General features: G+C 43.0%; 1 protein-coding gene across 1 annotated transcript in view; it reads left to right on the top strand.

Annotated features, from left to right (window-relative positions):
• LOC111978221 (sorbin and SH3 domain-containing protein 1) overlaps positions 1 to 22278 on the top strand; it is a 65909-nt gene extending 43631 nt beyond the window's left edge. Inside the window, 14 exon segments of the mRNA XM_070448406.1 lie at positions 3212 to 4672; positions 6037 to 6113; positions 6400 to 6573; positions 8750 to 8796; positions 9163 to 9277; positions 12488 to 12613; positions 12898 to 13092; positions 13342 to 13475; positions 13477 to 13539; positions 13541 to 13883; positions 14688 to 14786; positions 15419 to 15615; positions 15948 to 16054; positions 17406 to 22278. Of these exon segments, the coding sequence (XP_070304507.1) occupies positions 3212 to 4672; positions 6037 to 6113; positions 6400 to 6573; positions 8750 to 8796; positions 9163 to 9277; positions 12488 to 12613; positions 12898 to 13092; positions 13342 to 13475; positions 13477 to 13539; positions 13541 to 13883; positions 14688 to 14786; positions 15419 to 15615; positions 15948 to 16054; positions 17406 to 17473 (3206 nt within the window). The 3' untranslated portion in view covers positions 17474 to 22278.
• The last annotated feature ends 1052 nt before the right edge of the window (positions 22279 to 23330 follow it).

Raw genomic sequence — 23330 nt, 5'->3', positions numbered from 1 at the left:
GTCTAAAAGTAAGAGAATTAACCTTTGCGCCAGTCCGTTTAGAGTTTGTTTTTGTTTTTGCCAGATGCACAAATGTATTCTTTGTAGAGGTATTATTAGTTTATGTAAGCTGTCTGCGCTCCTCAATTAGTAATACATATTTGTTCTCTACAGAATTATTTTAGATTGTCAGTACTGTATCGTGAAACTAAGATACCAGATAACTTGACTGAAGTTCAAGTCCCTATCCTATAAAAGTCTTGACTGAAGTCCCTTTTCCATAAAATGTGGAAACTGCTATAAAGGGAATTCCGCCCAGAGTCATCTTGAGCCAAAGTCAACTGACTAGCACGCTCTCTCATTATGGCCTGCCAGAGACACACCACCTCAGCTCTGTGGACACTCCGTTACAGTACATACAACAGAGCAAGATAAAGTGCAGAGAGAGCTTCATCATGTGGTCCTGCTTCATGCTCTTTAAAACAATAATGGCACACTTTGTTGTCACAGAACTTTGCTTCCTGCAGGCCTTTCTAGTGGCTATAATTATAACGTCCCCTTACAGTGCCTTGCAAAAATATTTGCCTCCCTTGGCATTTTTCCTATTTTGTTGCATTACAACCTATAATTTAAATTGATTTTTATTTGGATTCCATGTAATGGACATACACAAAATAGTCCAAATTGGTGAAGTGAAATGTTAAAAAATACCTGTTTTAATTTTTTTTAAAGGAAAAGTGGTGCGTGCGTATGTTTTCACCCCCTTTGCGATGAAGCACCTAAATAAGATCTGGTGCAACCAATTACCTTCATAAGTCACATAATTTGTTAAATAAAGTCCACCTGTGTTCAATCTAAGTGTCACATGATCTGTCACATGATCTCAGTATATATACACCTGTTCTGAAAGGCCCCAGAGTCTGCAACACCACTAAGCAAGGGGCACCACCAAGCAAGCGGCACCATGAAGACCAAGGAGCTCTCCAAACAGGTCAGGGACAAAGTTGTGGAGAAGTACAAATCAGGGCTGGCTTATAAAAAATACCCGAAACTTTGAACATCCCACGGAGCACCATTAAATCCATTATTAAAAAATGGAATGAATATGGCACCACAACAAACCTGCCAAGAGAGGGCCGCCCACCAAAACTCACGGACCAGGCAAGGAGGGCATTAATCAGAGGCAACAAAGAGACCAAAGATAACCCTGAAGGAGCTGCAAAGCTCCACAGCAGAGATTGGAGTATCTGTCCATAGGACCACTTTAAGCCGTACACTCCACAGAGCTGGGCTTTACAGAAGAGTGGCCAGAAAAAAGACATTGCTGAAAGAAAGAAAATAAACAAACACGCTTGGTGTTCGCCAAAAGGTATGTGGGAGACTTCTTCCAAACATATGGAAGAAGGTGCTCTGGTTAGATGAGACTAAAATTGAGCTTTTTGGCCATCAAGGAAAAATGCTATATCTGGCACAAACCCAACACTTCTCATCACCCCAAGAACACCATCCCCACAGTGACGCATGGTGGTGTCAGAATCATGCTGTGGGTATGTTTTTCATCAACAGGGACTGGGAAACTGGTGGGAATTGAAGGAATGATGGTGCTAAATACAGGGAAATTCTTGAGGGAAACATGTTTCAGTCTTCAAGAGATTTGAGACTGGGACTGAGCAATACTCGAGTGGTTTAAGGGGAAACATTTAAATGTCTTGGAATGGCCTAGTCAAAGCCCAGACCTCAATCCAATTGAGCATCTGTGGTATGACTTAAAGATTGCTGTACACCAGTGGAACACATCCAACTTGAAGGAGCTGGAGCAGTTTTGCCTTGAATAATGGGCAAAACTCCCAGTGGCTAGATGTGCCAAGCTTATAGAGACATACCCCAAGAGACTTGCATCTGAAATTGCTGCAAAAGTTAGTTATGCACGCTGAAGTTTTCTGTTTTTTTGTCTTATTTCTTGTTTGTTTCACAATAAAAAATATTTTGCATCGTCAAATTGGTAGGCATGTTGTGTAAATCAAATGATACAACCGGTCCACAAATCTATTTTATTTCCAGGTTGTAAGGCAACAAAATAGGAAAAATGCCAAGGGGGGTGAATACTTTCGCAATCCACTGTATAATGTCCTATTCATGGAAATAACATTAGTATTCAACTTATACAGTGAGGAGTTGCTTTAACAGGATACTGAGGGTAGATATGACTGAGCCAAAAATACAGCCTCATTAGCATAATGCAAATGAGCATTTACTGCTGTAGGCAACATCCCTGTAGAGTTATCGCAACAGCTGGTGGCGGTTGTGTGTCATCATTCCCTACTGGGTTGTGTCATTCTTTACTGTGGTAGGACTAGCACATTATAGTATGTGGCATTACTAGCACATCTCTTACTCAGAGGTGAGAGTCAACCATGACTACTCATCCCAACAGGTGTGTCTTCCCAGAATATTATGTGGTAGTCGCTCACAGTATGACCTTGCTGTTTTGACAGTTCTATTTGAGACTGTGTCCTGTGATGGACCCTGGAGTTGGAAGGGCTTTCTGGGTTAGCTGCAAAAAAGTTAAGGGCATTCCAATTCCTCAATGCTGAGGCCTAGTTCGTAAGTAGTGCGTAGATGGGTAATGGTGGCTTATAGTGTAGTTTGTATTTCTTATGAACTTATGAGCTGTTTATTGCATCATTTTAGTTTATACTGATATCAAAGCTACTGTGGATTCTGTTCTGATGTTTATTGAAATATTTGAACATGTAATCTGTTATTTAATTTGATGTTCGAACAGCAAGCGTACCAACATTGCATCACATAGCATTTCATGCATGACATACTGCCCTGCTCTCTGCCCTTTCTGTTGTTTCACTTCTTTTATGTTACTGCTTACGATCACTAATCATTTAATTATGAATAATTGTGATTGAATCAACATATCAGCTCCGGTGAAAATTACGAAAATTACGACACTTAACATGCATTTCTAGCGCTATTCAGAATCAACATGTTCACTTCTCCACTTAAAACAAAGCATTTAACAAGTGGCATTACTAATAGCGTAACAAAGTAATTTGTTACTTGATGTGAAATGCATCACGTTCTTTTCTCCCTCATCAACTTTTGATGGACATTGTCTTTACTTTAGAAATGTGTTGACCCTGTGTTATTTTCAGTGTGTGTGAATTTGTGACCATTAACCTAATATGCTGTTTATTCTGTTGTCCTGCATGCTTGCCAGTGGATTATCAAGGTGGGAATGGCTATATAATTTCACCATGCTCTTCTGTAAATAGTCGATCAGTTCTTGCCAGTAATGCCCTAGGTTACCAGTGTAAGAATAAGAAGCCCTTATCTGCTGCCAAAGCCTGCATACCCCAAATCCTCCCCTCTAAGTTCAAACCTAAGCTGATACCCCCTAGTGTTGACAGCCAGGACAGGAGGACTGCGCCTGCCAGGCACCCAAAGGCACACAGCTGTGAGGATATATACACAGGGAGCACAGGCGCAGAGGCCCAGGAGAGTGGACTAAACTCAAACAAAAACTCTAATGGTCTCCCCCTTGACTCTGAGGCTGGTTTAAATAATGGCAGCCCTGCGACTAGAAGGAGCACATCTGAGTTCTCCACCCTGTACCGGAACATGCACAGCATCCAGAGGCCTTCCTGCTCAGTGGGCTCCAGCCCCCACGGGAGTGTCCGTAGCCTGACCTCCCTGTTCGAGAAGGTGGGGGTCAATGGAACTGATGGGGAGGGGGATGAGGCAGGGGAGAACATGCCCGGGCGGGACGCCGTGTCGTCGCGGGTGTCAGAGTTTGAGCTGATCATCCAGCACTCCAGCCCGTCTCCCACACGCTCCTCCTCCATGCCAACACTACCCACCGGCCAGAGCCTCACCCACAACCACAGCCCCGCCGACCTCTTCATGGCGTCCGCTGTCTCGGCTGAGTCGCTGCTGCTCACTGTCCCAGGGCACACTGGGCAGACAGAGGGCTGCCCTCTCGAGGACACGGAAGGCAAGGCAGCCCGAGACAAGGCGTTTCTGTCAGACAGCGAGATGGTGGGATCCTCTGAGTACAGTGACACACTGAGAGCCGAGTCCCTCTCTGGGACTGAGTCAGAGACAGAGCAGCACGGCCCCACAGATAAAGCCCCAGTACCAACAGAGAAACCCCCAAAGGTCACTATCTCCAGAACCTCAAACAGTCCCCCAGCACCAGTCATCCCGTCCGCTTCCCCACACAACCACCACCTCCACAACCACCACCACCATAAACCCAGCAGCAAGTGCAAAGGCTCCTGCCCAGCCTCCTATACCCGCTTCACCACTATCCGGCGGCACGAGAGGCAGCAGCAGGCCACGGCCCAGCAGGACAAACTGTCTACCCAGGAGAAAATAAAGAACTCTCTCCCCTCGAACCTCTTCCTCATGGGCCCTGCACCGTTCAGGGTGAAGAGGCCTCTCCGGTCTCACCAGGCCAAAAAGACTCTCTCAGCCACTAAGGTGATGGCAGGTCAAACGTCACAGACAAATTTCTATGATCCCAGGCCCCTCATTCCACTGCGCCTCTCTTCCTTGGAGGTGCTGGAGAAGCTGGGCAACAGGGAAGGTGCGCCGTCCGACAGTGACAACAACCTGACTAATAGGGGAGTCTTGGACGCCAATGGGAATCTTCTGCAGCCGCTAGCAGCTCACCGCAGAGGTGGCTATCTCCTCTCCATATTTTCACCTGAGTGTCCCTTCTCCCACACACCCGTGCCGATCTCTCTGGCCACTCATTGTGTTTTTTTCTCCAAGCTTTTCTCCTTTGCATTCTATCTGTATTTTTCACAACGTGATGCTACCACCTTCCATATTTTTTGTCTGTGTGGTGTGTCACAGTAACAATGCAGTGTTTGGTTACATTTTCTTGCCTGACAAACATTCTTTTCCATAAACCCATCACAAAACACTTTTGTAACTTTAGTGCATTCTGACAACTTTTGGTAATGTATTTATTCAGTGACACGTCTTAAGGAGTTATACATAGCTACATAAAAATGTCAGAGGCCTACATGACACTTCTCTGAATTGTGTTAAAGTAGATTGGCTAAAAGGGATTCATTTAGATAAAAATGTATTGATCTTCATGTAAAATGCCATGTAATGTTGGTGTAGGCTATTGTTATGGCAATGCATATGGCATACAGTATACACCCTCAAGTAATGCGTTACCATATCTTTTATAAGGCTATGTGCTTCCGGGTTTTTGTCAGCTTTGGCGTAAGCAAATGTGCTGTGTCAGGGGTCTGTTTTCATCTGTCATCCTCCATTTTTATCATTCTGACAAGACTGGAATTTCAAGTAGAGAGACTATGTGCTTCCCTCTTATTTCTTTATAGCTGGTATTGGTACTTCCTGTATATATTCTGTGTAATAATACACGGATTTATGTCTCAGAGGTTGGTAATTATAGGGGTTTTCTTATGGTGTTTGGTTTGAGGAATGGTGAAATGTCTATTGCTAATGGCTGTGTGGGAAGCAAAATGAGTATTGTAATACAGTTAGGGATAACTGGGATGAAGTAATTAAACATGTCAGTGTGGAAATCAGATGACTCATTGGTGATGGGTGATATGCATTTACATTGTACATCAACCATATCATAAGTCACAATTGTTTTTATCTGAATGTTTTTGTACAGTGTTTTGTTTCCTCTATAGCCATCAACCTCTAGTATTTTTTCATAAAAACAGGGTCATACTGTGTTACTGTGTTTATTGTTTTGTGCATGTGGGAATATGTTTTTTTTCTTCAGTGTGTGTATCTCTCCTTTATCATACTGCAACGGACACCTTTTCTTCAGAGCATGTCTAGTTCTATGTTTTACAGTGTTCCCTTGCATTGTCAAAATAAGTTTTATAGATCTATTGGAATAGTGGTATTGCAATAGGGTTAGAGCTATTTCTTTTTTTTATTGAAATATTATAGATATTGAAAGCAGCACTATTGATGAACTCTGTTATGGGGAAATGTTGAATGCCTTTGGAGAATTTCAGGACATAATTTATACATTTTTTGTATTAGATTCAGACTCCTTGACCCAAGGAGACCTTGGTGACGGCCTGGATGAGGTAGTCAGGAGACGCCATGGAGATAAAGAGGTAATGTTTCTTTATTGTTTGTTTATTGTTTCTGCAACATTTCTTTTGTAGTCCTCTCTCAACAAAATCTGATAGGGCTTCACTCTCCTTTTGAACAATAAATATGACTAAAAACTGTTCAGCGTATACTAAAACTGTGAAATATTTCCACAATATACAAATTGCTTTACTGATAATTTCCATCCTCCATCTTGGAGTGTCTGTGGTCCTTAGAACTATTAATGTGGCATGCAAAAACAAGTAAAATGCAAAATAAATGACAGATAATGGTATGTTTCCCTGACAGAAAATTTTGGAAGAGCAACGGCGGCTGAAGAGGGAGCAGGAGGAGGCCGACACGGCATCGAGGCGACACACGGGAATTGTTCCCACCCACCATCAGTTCATCACTAACGAACGTTTCGGAGACCTGCTCAACATCAACATCAATGACGCAGACAAGAGGAAATCCGGATCAGAGGTACAATACAGTACCATCCCTCTCATTGTGAAAAATGACAGCTATTTTGGTGTGTGTGTGCAGGGGCGGATCTAGCTTGTATGGCTCCCTGGGGAACCCCACCTTCCGCCAGTGTATGTCTGTGTGTGTGTGTACTGTACTTGTGTGTGTACTGTACTGTACTGTGTGTGAGTGTGCTGTAATGTACTGTGTGTGAGGGGAGGAGAGACAGTCGGGTTCCTGCTTTCACAGATGGTTTTGTCAGCTGTGACCAGACTTCAAAGGGTTGAAGCAAACGCTGTACATTTGAGTCAGGTGTTACGGTGATTAGGGCATTACTAACTCTGGCTTGAATCATTGTTCTGCCATTTTACTGCTTATTACGTTCAACATGGGTCAACACCCACTGATGACTATAACCAGGGTGCACCCCAAAAATATTTTTCAAACACCTGAAACAGCTTTTTCCTGCAATCTAGAGCCATAATCGTTATGCTTAATTCTATGTAAAAAATAAGTAAATTTTTCTGCTTATCTAAACATACATCATGAGCTGTCTGTATCCTCCTGACTGGTGGTCATTTTTTAAAGTCTACCAGCCTTGCTAGCAGGCATGCCAGCTAAGATAATTAGACAAGCTATAATGAACAAAAATGTAAACGCAACATACAACAATTTCAACGTTTTTACTGAGTTACAGTTCATATAAGGAAATCAGTCATTTGAAATAAATTAATTAGGCCCTAATCTATGTTAGAATTTGTCTTCAACTTTAACATTACAGAGTATTTTGTGTAGATTGTTGACAAAAAAAAAAAGACAAATCCATTTTAATCCCACTGTAACTACAAGATGTGGGAAAAGTCAAGGGGTGTGAATACTTTATGAAGGCTCTGTAGTTATGAGGTTGGGAAATTGGGAACCTATCTGGGCTAGCTAAAGCCAACTTCATAAAATTGCTAGGTGGCTAGTAGTATTACAGAAAAATAACAACAACCCAATATATTTTTGGGTAGTTAAATTTTTTTAAACAGTACAAATCTGAGGGTCCCCTGTGCCCCCTATGGGCATGACTCCTCTGACTACAACGATTTAAATATATTTACATATATACATATATAATATATTTACATATATTTAAATATATCATGATTTGACCTTGCCTGCCTGAATATGGATGAATGAAGCTATTGTGATAGTAGTTGTAGCTATAAACACATTCCAAGGTTCAACATAACGCTTTGTACAGGTTAGCACAATATAGGTTCTACAGTTTTGTTCACCCATTATGTTTATGATTTACCGTTTCAACATACCTTTTTACAATATCATACACTTCTAATTCTTTTTGTTAACGTTTTATTTAACTAGGCACGTCAGTTGAGAACAAATTCTTATTTATAATGGCGGCCTACTCCGGCCAAACCCAGACGACAAAGAGTATGCTCTCTACTCTACTCTATTTTCAGGGACCAGCTAAATAAATCTGCCAAAAATACTGTATATCATCATGATAAATCTGCCTTTCACTCTGTTTTCCCTGACACACACATTTACTACATTTTAATCGGCCTGCCTGCTCTTTTGGCATCTGTTTGACTGCAGCCCACAGTAGCTCAGTATTTACCACCACCGTACAGAAACAGTCACATGAGTCGTTCCATTCCTGTCATTGCTAGAATATTCTCAGTGGATCAGGGACACTGAAAGGGCACAACCAACAAGCAGATGAGCTCAGAAGTTACATTTAGCACTCAAAAACATTTAAGCATTTTAACTAATTACTGTTGTATGTGACCAGTACAAATTGTTACTCTGGATTATATGTTTATGTTTTTATACATTCTGGAATCATATTATGTTATTATATTATTGTTAATTTGCAGTGCTTTATATGCTTTGGAGAAGAAAACAGATGTTTATTGCAGCTTGACATGTACAAGAGATTTTTTTCATGTGCCTCAACTTTTATGAATAAATTACGTCTTACTACAGGGTATAAAGATATACTGTAACCACCAGCAGTAATTCACGTGAACATATATTAGAAGATAGTTTTGTGTGTACCTCGCAACCTGGCATGCAAGGCCAGCCTGAACTGAATAACCAATGTTCAGTACATACCACAGGGCATGGGAGTCCAGGCTCCTTTATCCATCCTGATTTTCTAACAGTCCCTGCTTTGTTTGTTTTACAGAGAACTCCAGCCCTGGCTCGGTTTGACTTCAGAGCGGAGACTCTAAAGTGGGTAAAAGTCATTGACGCACATATCATGAGTGATTTCAAGAACATGCACAAAATATGTTAAGCTGCAGCGAAATATAAGCCTTGGTGTGTTGTAATCATCATGTGACTGTACCATATAGGCATTAGTGTGACTGACTGGTGGTGGTTTATATTCATCTCCACTCTCACATAGCAATTTACACGTGGGCAGACCTCATTCTGAGTCTCATAGTGAAATGTTCCATGTGGTTGATATGTGGTCATATTTCTCCCTTTGTCATATTGCCCATATGCCTTTTTGACATAATGCTCATATTTTTTCAATTTGGCATATTGTTGAACCCAATAGCTAACCTATATGTTTGTTGTTGCTCTCTTTTTCAGGGAGTTGCCATTTCAAAAGGGAGACATTGTGTACATCATTCGACAGGTGGATAATAATTGGTTTGAAGGGGAGCATCACGGCAGAGTCGGCATCTTCCCACGGAGTTATGTTGAGGTACAAACAGTTCCAATATTGTAACTGAAAATTAACTCTGACCTTTTTGTTACTAATGGAACTCACTACAGTACGGTACAGACTGATGTGCCAAATTGACCAGTTATTTACATTTACATTTAAGTCATTTAGCAGACGCTCTTATCCAGAGCGACTTACAAATTGGTGCATTCACCTTATGATATCCAGTGGAACAACCACTTTACAATAGTGCATCTAACTCTGTTAAGGGGGGGGGGGTTAGAAGGATTACTTTATCCTATCCTAGGTATTCCTTAAAGAGGTGGGGTTTCAGGTGTCTCCGGAAGGTGGTGATTGACTCCGCTGACCTGGCGTCGTGAGGGAGTTTGTTCCACCATTGGGTGCCAGAGCAGCGAACAGTTTTGACTGGGCTGAGCGGGAACTGTACTTCCTCAGAGGTAGGGAGGCGAGCAGGCCAGAGGTGGATGAACGCAGTGCACTTGTTTGGGTGTAGGGCCTGATCAGAGCCTGAAGGTACGGAGGTGCCGTTCCCTCACAGCTCCGTTGGCAAGCACCATGGTCTTGTAGCGGATGCGAGCTTCAACTGGAAGCCAGTGGAGAGAGCGGAGGAGCGGGGTGACTGAGAGAACTTGGAAGGTTGAACACCAGACGGGCTGCAGCGTTCTGGATGAGTTGTAGGGTTTAATGGCACAGGCAGGAGCCCAGCCAACAGCGAGTTGCAGTAATCCAGACGGGAGATGACAAGTGCCTGGATTAGGACCTGCGCCGCTTCCTGTGTGAGGCAGGGTCGTACTCTGCGAATGTTGTAGAGCATGAACCTACAGGAACGGGTCACCGCCTTGATGGTAGTTGAGAACGACAGGGTGTTGTCCAGGATCACGCCAAGTTCTTAGCACTCTGGAGGAGGACACAATGGAGTTGTCAACCGTGATGGCGAGATCATGGAACGGGCAGTCCTTCCCCGGAGGAAGAGCAGCTCCGTCTTGCGAGGTTCAGCTTGAGGTGGTGATCCGTCATCCACACTGATATGTCTGCCAGACATGGAGAGATGCGATTCGCCACCTGGTTATCAGAAGGGGGAAAGGAGAAGATTAATTGTGTGTCGTCTGCATAGCAATGATAGAGAGACCATGTGAGGATATGACAAGCCAAGTGACTTGGTGTATAGCGAGAATAGGAGAGGACTAGAACAGAGCCCTGGGGGACACCAGTGGTGAGAGCACGTGGTGCGGAGACAGATTCTCGCCACGCGCACCTGGTAGGAGCGACCTGTCGGTAGGACGCAATCCAAGCGGTGGGCCGCGCCGCGAGGATGCCCAATCTCGGAGAGTGGAGAGGAGGATCTATGGAGTCTACACAGTATCAAAGCAGAGCCGATAGGTCTAGAAGATGAGAGCAGAGGAGAAGAGAGTTAGCTTAGCAGTGCGGAGCGCCTCCGTGACACAGAGAAGAGCAGTCTCAGTTGAAGACAGTCTTGAAACCTGACTGATTTGGATCAAGAAGGTCATTCTGAGAGAGATAGCAGGAGAGCTGCCAAGGACGGCACGTTCAAAATTTTGGAGAGAAAGAAAGAAGGGATACTGGTCTGTAGTTGTTGACATCGGAGGGATCGAGTGTAGTTTTTTTCAGAAGCGGTGCAACTCTCGCTCTCTTGAGACGGAAGGGACGTAGCCAGCGGTCAAGGATGAGTTGATGAGTGAGGTGAGGTAAGGAGAAGGTCTCCGGAAATGTCTGGAGAAGAGAGGAGGGATAGGTCAAGCGGGCAGGTTGTTGGGCGGCCGGCCGTCACAAGACGCGAGATTCATCTGGAGAGAGAGGGGAGAAAGAGGTCAAAGCACAGGGTAGGCAGTGTGAGCAGAACCAGCGGTGTCGTTTGACTTAGCAAAACGAGGATCGGATGTCGTCGACCTTCTTTTCAAAATGGTTGACGAAGTCATCCGCAGAATAGGGAGGAGGGGGGAGGGGAGGAGGATTCAGGAGGGAGGAGAAGGTGGCAAAGAGCTTCCTAGGGTTAGAGGCAGATGCTTGGAATTTAGAGTGGTAGAAAGTGGCTTTAGCAGCAGAGACAGAAGAGGAGAATGTTAGAGAGGAGGAGTGAAAGGATGCCAGGTCCGCAGGGAGGTGAGTTTTCCTCCATTTCAACTCGGCTGGCCCGGAGTCCTGTTCTGTGAGCTCGCAATGAGTCGTCGAGCCACGAGCAGGGAGGGAGGACCGAGCGCGGCCTGGAGGATAGGGGACATAGAGAGTCAAAAGATGCAGAAGGAGGAGAGGAGGTTGAGGAGGCAGAATCAGGAGATAGGTGGAGAAGGTTTGAGCAGAGGAAGAGATGATAGGATGAAGAGGAGAGAGTAGCGGGGGGGAGAGAGGCGAAGGTTGGGACGGCGCGATACCATCCGAGTAGGGCAGTGTGGAAGTGTTGGATGAGAGCGAGAGGAAAAGGATACAAGGTAGGTGTCGGAGACTTGGAGGGGAGTTGCAATGAGATTAGTGGAAGAACAGCATCATAAAGATGAGGTCAAGCATATTGCCTGCCTTGTGAGAGGGGAAGGTGAGAGGGTGAGGTCAAAAGAGGAGAGGAGTGAAAGAAGGAGGCAGAGAGAATGAGTCAAAGGTAGACGTGGGGAGTTAAAGTCACCCAGAACTGTGAGAGGTGAGCCATCCTCAGGAAAGGAACTTATCAAGGCGTCAAGCTCATTGATGAACTCTCCAAGGGAACCTGGAGGGCGATAAATGATAAGATGTTAAGCTTGAAAGGGCTGGTAACTGGGACAGCATGAGAATTCAAAGGAGGCGATAGACAGATGGGTCAGGGGAGAAAGAGAGAATGTCCACTTGGGAGAGATGAGGATCCCAGTGCCACCACCCCGCTGATAAGAAGCTCAATTATTGCAGTGTTATTATGACACAAGTCAATTCGTCAGGGTTATGACACCAGTCAGTTGAAAAGTTCAACAGTGGAAGAGGCCCTGTTGAGTATTGATATTCACTGGAGTCGTGTTCAGTAAGAAGAAACTGTTTTGAAACAGGGAGGTGCCACCTTGTCCGTGGAAAAACGCAGATATTTGTTTCCTATTGCAAAATGTTCTACTACAGTGTGCCCTCTTGAATGTGACACTGTTACAGTACCTACCATTGACTTTGACTGATTGCCTCCTGAACTTGACACTAGATCCTAGCATTGACATTGACCGATTTGTATTTTGGCCTTTGTGTGTATGTTTTCTCCAGCTCCTTCCCCCCACGGAGAAGGCCCAGCCAAAGAAGAGTGCACCAGTGCAGGTGCTGGAGTATGGAGAGGCCATTGCACGCTTCAACTTTACAGGGGACACGGTGGTGGAGATGTCTTTCAGAAAGGTAAAAATAACTCGGTTTTAAGGGTATTGAGGTTCGGAGCAGTTTGTTCCTCTTTTTACGTAATACAGACGGAAATCACAAAGTATTGCAACCTAGTTCCATCATAGTTTCAGGATACAGGAAATACAGTATGCTTATCAGAAATCTTGTGTGTGCTGATGGTGTTTAGTTTGTGCTTGCTTTAATGTTATTCTATGTTATCTAATATAATGGTTTGTTATATCATGCATATAAATGTGCGATCATACAGTATGAGCTAACGGGATGCCAATGTGTGTCTACAGGGAGAGAGGATCATCCTGATTCGCAGGGTCGATGAGAACTGGTACGAGGGCAAAGTCTCTGGCACCAACCGCCAGGGTATATTCCCAGTCACCTACATAGAGGTGCACAAACGACCCAGAGTAAAGAATGGATTCGATTACCCAGACCCCCCCATTGGCCAATCACCTCACCGCAGCCTCAATGCTTCCCCTCAGGTAATGACACGCTCCACACACACACACTCTCTTGTATAGCTGTCTGTCCAGGAATACAACAATCCTATACACTCCAAGTTTGCCTCAGTTTTTTTTGTTTACTTTTGTGGCCTAGTATTGCTATTTATTATATAACTATATAACTTTATTATTTGTGTTTTGTTTATTCATACTCATGTCTAATGTTTAATCTTCCCGTTTCTGTCCCTCGTCCTCCCCTGTCTCTGGATGGTCATTTTGGTCTATAAGCTGAACCGTGTCCGTAACAACCGGCTCACCACATCCCCCCTGCCCCTCCCCCGCTCCCCCCGCCGCTCTGTGTCCCCCGAGGTCCACGCCATCTCCTCTGAGTGGATCTCCCTGACCATAGGGGGTGCCAGCCCCACTGCCCCACCCTCCTCTACCCCCTCTCCCCTCCGTGTCTTACCGCTGGGCGAGTACCTGCCCCTGCCAGCCCCGTGCCCCCCATCTGCGGCAGCCCCTATTGCATCTCCCCCATGGCCTCCCCCTCCGCCTCCCCCCTGCCCCCGCCCTACCCGCCCCGCCCTGGCTCGGCCACCCCTTTCCTCACCTTCACCCCGCCCCAGGGGGAGGACTTCCTTCTCTCCCCTCCCTCTCCTCGTCTGTCCCGTAGCCTGAGCCCCTGTGGAGGGGCGGGCCTGGAGAGCTGGTTGACAGGGGCCAGCCCCTTGAGCATCCTGGAGAGGGAGTTGATGGAGGGGGAGGGGGCAGAGGGAGACAGGGGCACTGGCCGCGATGCCCTGGGCAGCTGGCGAAATAGCCCTGCAGAGGTATCTGATCAACTGCATGGTGTGCAGTGTTGCATCTCGGGCTCACTGTGGTTAGAACTGGAGTTCTTCCCTCCATGAGCCACAATAATAGGATGTTTCCGTTGTTGCTGCCTCTAGATAGATAATTGTGCAATAGATAGTGAATGACAACTAACTGTAATGTTGACCTAAGGTTGACCTTCCTCCAATGCAGTCAGCAGAGCTTACACGACTCCTGTGTCATATTTTGGACTGCATGTTTTTTTTTGTGTGTGTGTGCGCCACTAACATGCACATGTTTGAGTGTTAAATTGGGTTTTCATATGAAGATTTATCTCAGGTGTTTGGAATGAAAACCATGTGACCGTGCATGATTTGTATTTTTTTAATGTGTTGAATGATTCACAGGGGTTGCAGATTCTTGACCCCCACAATTATACCATCATATTGGAAAATAATGTCATAGAGAAGCCAATTTGAATACTATTTGAGGATTAAGACTGGTTCGCGAACAGTCTGAAACAAATGTATGAATGTTTTTACAGAAAATAACTTTTGTTTGAGAGATATGTCTATGGATTTTTCTAACAAACAGTGTAAATTGACTTCCACTACGATTGTGTTTACAGCACGCTGTTGGAAATGAATTGCACCTTCCAGACATCACCCACTGGGCACACACTGGTTGAATCAACGTTGTTTCCATGTAATTTCAATGAAATGACATGGAACCAACGTAGAATAGACGTTGAATTGACATCTGTGCCCAGTGGGGAACTCCTATTTGTGAACCATCGAGTCTAATGTGTGTGTTCCCTCTTACAGCTGGTGAAGAATGACAGCGACTACCATGGAAGAACCTCCAGAAGCCCTGTCATGTTGTTTGACATCCAGGACAACAACATGAATGCTAACTCATTCACGGTAAGGTGCCGATTTGCCTTTTGTGGGCGACGATAATGTTTGAAAATTGATATGTCTGGTATTTCTGGACAAGCAATATGTGGTGGGGATTTATTTATCATGATCTATGATGATCGCTTGCTTTAACTTGTCACTGTTATTTTAACTGAACTTCATCACTTAACTAATCGTTTATCCTAAACCCCATCTCAGCTTTAGACTGTTACGTTGAGTTTCTGTGAAGAACAAGTCAATAAGATTAATATGACAGCATTATTGCATGACCTTGCTGTCATCTTTTCCTCCCCACTAATTGTGCATATCATCTTTTGAATAGTATCAGACGTGAACTAATAGTTCGTTGTGACTGTGTTCATTCTATATGCCACTCACTCTAGTGTCTTGCTCTTCCATGCTTACCCCTCGGCCGGACTCCACCACCATCTCTTCTGGTGTTTCACGACTTTCCTGGTTTTTCCTGGTTTCTAACGGATCCCTCCCTTTCTGCCTTGCTACTCACTGGACCTCCTACCTTCCTTCTTCCTGTGCACCCTCTAACTCCCTGCCCTGCCCCTCTACCCAACTCCTTCATCTCTCCTTCTGGGCTGACTGGGAATTCTCTCTCTGACCTCTGACCTGACCACTGTCACTAGGAGGCGGTGTGTAATGAGATCATGAATATAGCCGAGACCTCGGTGAGGTACTGCAGCACCCTCTCCCCCCACCCCAATGACTCTGTCCTCCACAGACTCCTGCCCCCCCTTCACCCCAGTAAACAATCTCTCATCATTTCCCAGCAACCCCAGTCCCACAGCAGCAGCCCGGAGCCAAGCCGTCTCAGCTGTGGAATGTGAGTATGGCCGTCTGACGTCTGTCCCTACATCTAGTCTGAGCTCTGGATACTCTGGTTTCTGTTTTACTGTTGTACTCTGACTTAAGGCCCCAGTTCAACCGAGTCATGTTCATTAGGGCATGCCACGGAAAATATTTTAAAATGCTTTGCAATAGAAAACTAAAATGAGTCCCAGTAGTCGCTCCCTGTTTCAGTTGGTTTTAATCCATTTAGTGCCTATTGAACACTACCCTGGTCTTGTAAATACATCTCATATTTTGTTTTTGATTCTATGTCTCTCAAGTCCTTTTGTGGTTGTAGTTCTGACTTCATGTAATGTTATCCTACAGTTTCCAGGCTTTGTACAGTTACGTGCCACAGAATGAAGATGAGCTGGAGCTGCAGGAGGGAGATCTTGTCAGTGTCATGGAGAAGTGCGATGATGGCTGGTTTGTTGGTATGTGCCTGGGGGCTCAGGATGGATTCCCCAAAGATATGGTCATAGTCACATTCATCCATATAGGGTTACAGCAGAGTGACAGCAGAGTGACAGTAGAGTGTAAAACTGCCATGTGGGTAGTTTCTTGGAAATTCGCATATGGAGGAGGTTCAAACACATCAGGCTCTATTTTCACAAACCTAACACAATGGTCAATCTTAGCGCTGGCAGTAGCGCTATAGGTTTTGGGGTGTGTCAAAAATATTTTAGCTATTTTCACAACCGGAATTATTGGCGCAGTAGCAGGCAGTAGCTGGGTCTTGATGAATAAACAAGTTGTGGATGCGTCGCGGCTTGACACCTCACTGGCCAATCAGAACGTGCTTAATGGCTAAATATGTGGTCACTTTAAGTTGTGTATTTACGATCTTTTATGTATTGCGTTGTCATCAACTCAACTAGTTCGTTAAATAGCCTCCCCCGTATTTGCTAAATATGTTGAATATGTTTGCAGTCCACATTGTTCTAATTGCATTGCTTCAATACGGAAATACATTGTTTTGTAGGGGCTGTAGGGGCTAGGCCTACTGTAAATTGGACATGGACATGCCAAACATAGTCAATAAGCAAGATTAAATTCACTAGGCTATTGATGAGGCCTATAAAGACAGTGTATAATGTTCCATGAACATAAAGCAAACCAACCAACCATAGGAGGCATCTTAATTGGGGAGGACGGGTTCATGGTAATGGCCGGAGCGGAAAAGGTGGAACGGTATCAAATTCTTCAATTACATGTTTCCACGTGTTTGATGCCATTAAATTCGCTCAGTTCCAGCCATTATTATGAGCCATCCTCCCCAGAGCAGCCTCCACTGGTGCACACGTAGGCATAAGGGCTCTTCGGCAGGAGGCATGGATGTTTGTCCTATACATTGAATATTGTTTAATAAAACATTGGTAATAGGCTACTGATTAGGCTACTATGCGCCTCCGCTGACAAAATCGATGCCATAACCAATTGGATTACTGCTAAACCAGCTTTTAGTGAGTCTTAAATATCACCAGTAGCGCTACTTGAAATTGGCACATGTTTTTAATGACACACATCAAATATTTCCACCCCTTCCACCTCAGAGCAAGCGAGCTGATATAAGATAGGTCAATTACCAACCCTGGCGCCATAGCAAAGCGCTGGTTTTTAACAACTCGGAATTGCCAAAGAGCGTGCGTTTGGCTCAAAGATAGAGCCCGTAGAGTTCAAAACGTATGTGTTTATGTACTCAATGGTAGTGCTTGCTATTATATCACATAAGTAGGCATATTTGATTGCAAAGACTAACAAATGTTGTTGTTGTTTCGTTTTCAGGTACCTCGAAGAGGACAAAACAGTTTGGCACGTTTCCAGGAAATTACGTAAAAGAGGTCAACTTATAACCTGTCAACAAACATTTTATAGTGTGAGGAGAACCTAGCTCTAACCCTTGGTTGCCTGTTGAGTGTTGGGAAATAATTACTTTTACTCTTGACTGTTTAAATTAGGACAGTCATTTAGTCAAGTGAAGACGTTTGTCTAATGTAAGTGATCAGTTTGGTCTGAGGTATGTTAATGTGCATGAGGTGGCAATAGGAGAAAGCTAGCTGTTGACACTCTGCCCAATCGTCAGTGTGGTGTACACATACCTTAACCACGTCCTGCACAGTACATGGCTGAATTTATCATATGATATTCTGACAATGGAATTTTTAGTAAAACAATTAAATGTCACACACTGCGGTATACACTGAGTGTACAAAACATTTAGGAACACCTTCCTAATATTGAGCTGCACCCCCCTTTACCCTCAAAACAGCCTCAATTCATCGGGGCATGGACTCGAGGTGTCAAAAGCGTTCCACAGGAATGCTGGCCCATGTTGACTCCAATGCTTCCCACAATTGTGTCCAGTTGGCTGGATGTCTATTGGGTGGTGGACTATTCTTGATACACAAGGGAAACTGTTGAGCGTGAAAAACCCACCATTGTTGCAGTTCTTGACACACTCAAACCAGTGCGACTGGCACCTACTACCATACCTCGTTCAAAGGCACTTAAATCTTTTGTCTTGCCCTCGTAATAGCACACATACACAATTCATATCTCAACTGTCTCATCCCCTTCATCTACACTGATTTAAAGTGTATTCAACAAGTGTCATAAGGGATCATAGGTTTTACCTGGATTCACCTGGTCAGTCTGTCATGGAAAGAACAGGTTTTCCTAATGTTTTGTACACTGTATATTCTTATACAGTAGGTATAGTACTTGCGGTGTGTTCTTGTCATTTGTTAACTACTATACAAAGTATTTTTGAAGCACATGAATGTCTATCTATATGAGGGAGCAGTAGCAGAGCAGTTTATGGATCAAGAGAGCGGTTCTTATAACCTCCATGATGGATCAGGAGGGCTCAAATGTGTAGTTGATGCACTAGAGAAATAGGAGCTGTTATTCATCAGCTACCTTTCAGGACCTATGTTGGGAAAAGTCGTTTTATTTAACTTTGAATGCAGATATATTTGAAGGTTGACATGACTTGCTAAGCCGTCTAGAAGACAATTTTTTCCCCCTAGGAAAACCCATGTAGTGTTTGGTTGGACATACCATGAAGGTACCAGCCTGTATGTGATGGCACCTACTTGGACAGTGTCCAACAGACCATATTCCTTGGTTTAAATTTCAAAAACCCATTGACCTGACAGCGAACTTAAAGAAACAAATTTATAGGCCTGCTATATTGTGTATCATCGTGGAATGGCTTGATTTTGTTAGCTCAGAATGCACTAAAAGTTAGAAAGCTATGTTTGTGACAATGTAGGCTTGTAGTCTTTATAAAATATAGCAGAACACTCTTACCTCAGTGTAGTCCAAAAGCTTCCAATGCCATTTTAGTATTGCCTCTGGTTTCTATTCAAGGTCTGTACTATAATTTGAGCATGTTCATCTGCATGATAGAAATCCCAATGATCAAACATATTAGCTAAGCTTTCTGTCAGATGAAGTAATGAATGCAATCAGGAAGACTGGCTCTGCTATGTATGTACCTGATGAAGATAGCTTGTGTGTGTATGAGCTAATGAGTGAGTGAGTGTGCGTGATCTTCTGTGATTCCTGTGAGGTAGCTGGTGGCAGACAGCTGCCTAAACTAGACTGGCTCCAGTGGAACCACAGGACAGGCATGGTATGCCACTTTTTTAAAGCACTTAACTGTATCAATAGCTAGGTTCCCATCCAATTGGCGATAGATTTGAATGTGAATATTCGACAATCCGCATAAAAACAATATGCACATTTTCCCACCAGAGATGTGTTTGAATCAAATTGACTTGTTGTGGATGACGTGATGACGTAGTGCACATAAATATAACTTTTGCGGTTAAATTCCCATGCCCCAAAAAGTGAAATGTGTTTCCATCGCATTTTCAACGCTACTGAAGGTTTTGTCACAAGAATGTTGTGTTATATAGAGAATATGCCCACTCTGGTCTTGGCACGTGCGTTTTTAGCCCCAAGTTCGCAGATAGAGTGTGGGTAGGCTAGCCTACATTATGTGATTATTTGAATTGTCAAACAGCAGCCAAGCATCAATTATCATGTCACTAGAATATTTATTGGAATGGAGCATTAAGCTCATCTCCATGCACTTTCACCACCTTGTGAAGTTCATCATAATTTATTTAATCTATAGCTTAATAAACTGCATGCTTTCCCGAGTTGTAGTGGGACGACCACATGACTCTAAGTTAACTTGATATGATATTATATCTATATTTTCTTATTACAGGTATTTCCACCGCCATTTCTCGCATAATTAATTTGACTGACAAAAAAAAACATTTGGAAAGTTTAGCGACAAATTATTTTTTATTTTATCCGACATGTAATTTTCTTCGCATGAAAAGGTTAGTGCCATCATTATTTTGAGGTCTAGGCACAACAAGAAAAACATGACTAATTATCTTTGAGCTGGACTACTCCCTCAAGGAAGATTGCTTTGAATTCGGATATCAACGCATCGAAGCAGTCTTCCTGTGAGGACAGAGGTCCCCAATTTGAACGCTTCATCAGATTTGTAAACTGCTAAAAGGCATGCACCATGTCAGAATACTGTATATTCTGAAAACTTGGTAGATTGAAAAAAGGATGCCTTATGTTGTGGCAGCTCTACGTTCTTCTCTCTTAACTTGGTCATATCAAATTCTTCCTCTTTATGACTAACTGCTATGTGTTCTTCCGCGGAATCCTAAATGTCATGAGTGACAGTCTAGGTACACTAGGCAGTGTAATTGAAATTAGAGTATATCAGTAAGACTATCAACAGCTAACTCGTATTATTACCTTTTTACAGTAGTAATACTAATCTAGTTCCTGGAGTGATACCGATTAAGAGTATTTATATGTTACATATCTTTATTTATCCACTTGATGAAGTTAGCTAGCCAGATTGGGACATGGTTTGGAGTTATTTAAGTGGCTACCCCCTATCGTGTTACCTTTGTGAGATATTTATTCTACAATGAAGTACAGCTCGGCCTGTTTACTCATTTGTCTGTTGTACTTGAAAGGAATAGAAAGCTTAATTCTGTCAAGCTGTTACAACGTTTGTCATTGACGTGAGACAATACAACACTCAAAACATTCAACATCGTTTATCCCTAGCTTTTTTATAGCCAACATCGATGAGAATAGTCTTGTTTGACGGTTGTTTTTACCGAACCAGTTACATTGTGCTGAGTTTGTCTCTAAATCATTCATATGACTATCACGAAGTATTTTGCGGCAACAGTGGAGCCTAGATGAGGTGTTCTACTCACAGGCGTCCGGTGATAACTTAATTGGGAAGGTCGGGCTCTAGTAACGGCTGGAACGAAATCAATGGAATCGTATCGAACACATCAAACACGTGCTTTTCATGTGTTTAACGCCATTCCATTTACTCCATTCCAACCATTATTATGAGCCGACCTCCCCTCAGCAGCCTCATGTGGTTCGACTGTATGGCCATTCATGTGTTTGTAAGTAGCGTTTCTTACATTTACATTTCCCCTTGGTCTGCTGCACATAACTGCCACAACGTATGTTTCTGAAGGATAACCTGAGTGACGGTTGTATTATGACTCAGCTGTGAGCTGTTTACCACATAGAGATACAGTGTAACACAATGTGTTCTATTTAATGATGTGGTTCCCCCATGCTAGCACTTGCACTATAGATATGACCCTTCTCCAACACAGACATCCGAAGTTAAAACAAAACTTATGAGATCCAGGGACAATTTAATAAGGAAAGGTCTGTTCCATATCAAACTGGCTGTATGATAGACGTTTGGCAACAAGCAATCACTCTTGTGGTATCGTATGATAGCCTTTACAAGTCAGTGTAGAATGTTGATGTGATAAAGTGCTCCATGAAACATCACAGGATGTATGAATGTATGATTGTGGAGTACTGTATACACACATAATGTAAAAAGGATCAGTGCTTTCAGCTTGAATTAACATGTAAACCATTAAACAGCCTGGCACAATAAGGATTGTAAATATGTATAATAAAGAAGTATGGAATCCAAGTGATGGGAAAAAGTCACATAAAGCTCTATCAGTTGTTCCGGCTTATTTACCTGAATGATTTTTTTGGGCAAAGCACAGAGTGAAGAGTTATTTAGCACAGACAGTTTGATGCATATGAAGTAACATTACGCTGCCATTTTGCGAGGATCGTAATGCCTTATTTCAGATACAAATTGTGCCTAATTTTCATTTGCTTTTATTGATTATCACAGAAATGTATCCATATGTCATATTTAAGGATATTACTATTGTTTTTACCATTAGATTTAGTCCTTGATGGGAGAATACATGTACTAAGTACCACTACTGTACCAGTACCTTGACTAAAGTGTGACACTGCTTCAAATAAATTATTAAAAAATCAAGGCACTTAACCCTCATTTGCTCCAGCGGTGCCGTACTACTATGGTTGACCCTGTAAAACAACACATTTCACTGCACCTATCCGGTGTGTGACAATACTATATATATTTTGTTCTTTAGTTTGCCAAGATGCACAACCTGCAACAGGTTTTGTTTGTTAGCTTTTTTTTTTGCGGTGCTGTTTCAGTGTCAATATTAAAATGAAGACAACACTATTTACTGCTGTGATTTTGGTATTATGCAATATTTAATAAACTATATAAAGCATCCTGAAGTACCATGTGTCTAATGTCATGTACTGGGTCTAACTTTGAAACAACTGAAGGGTTAAAAAAAACTGTTTTACAGTTATTTGTATTTAATGTTGTTTGACTAAGCTTATTCTGATAATTTTCTGAAAAACCCATACTGTACACAGAACAGACTCACAGACGCAGGTATACTCCAGAGAACCTGAGATGTCATGGATAACGCTGATTATATAATCAGTGCCAGATAGGAGACAGCACAAACTCATTTTGCCACGGGGCCTGCATTCGGTCTTCCACAAGGTCCGAAGGGCCGCACTTAAATGTTTTTATATTTCCTCGCTGTCAAAATTTGGAAACTAGTGCTCTATCCATCTTTTTGGGAATTTTCAATACTCCCTGACTGTCTATATTTATTTTGAGTGAGCTGGACACATTCAAGAAACTGTTTAAATGTAGGTCCATTATCATTCCTACACAGTTTAGTTTTAGTCATTCTAATAAAGTATATTGAATATATTGGACCCCTTAGTGGGCCGGATCCGATCTGTATGTTTCACATAAATGATCATGGAAAAGTAAACCATTTTGGCTACAGTGAGGCCGACACCACCAACAACATCCCAACTGAACCTCTGATTTGAAAGTGATCAATACAGTTCAAACGATTTATATTGCTTTGTTAGGCCTACTCGATCATGCACTCGATCATGCACTGTATTAGTAGGCCTACTAGGCCTACTAATACAGTAGGCCTAGTAGGACAGTTTCTGTGTAGGGCCTACATTAATTTGCTTGTCTCCTATCTTACTCCTATATAGTCCAATATGTGAAAATGTAAACTTTTTCATAAAATCATGAAACTTGTTACACTTGCACAGTTTGGTGCCCTGATTATTTTCAAATATGGAGCCATCGCCAAAAAAACAAAAACATTTTCCACCATAACCAAATAATGTATTTTGCATCATATCTCCTGAACCAAACATTATAACATAGAAAATGTAATGTCTACGTTTTGATGGTCAATGATTACAACAGTGCCATGTACAACATCATAAACAGTTCCGATG

Source organism: Salvelinus sp. IW2-2015, linkage group LG18, assembly GCF_002910315.2.
Source record: "Salvelinus sp. IW2-2015 linkage group LG18, ASM291031v2, whole genome shotgun sequence".
NCBI classification, from domain to species: Eukaryota; Metazoa; Chordata; class Actinopteri; order Salmoniformes; family Salmonidae; genus Salvelinus; species Salvelinus sp. IW2-2015.
This window is presented reverse-complemented; position numbering and strand designations above follow the sequence as displayed.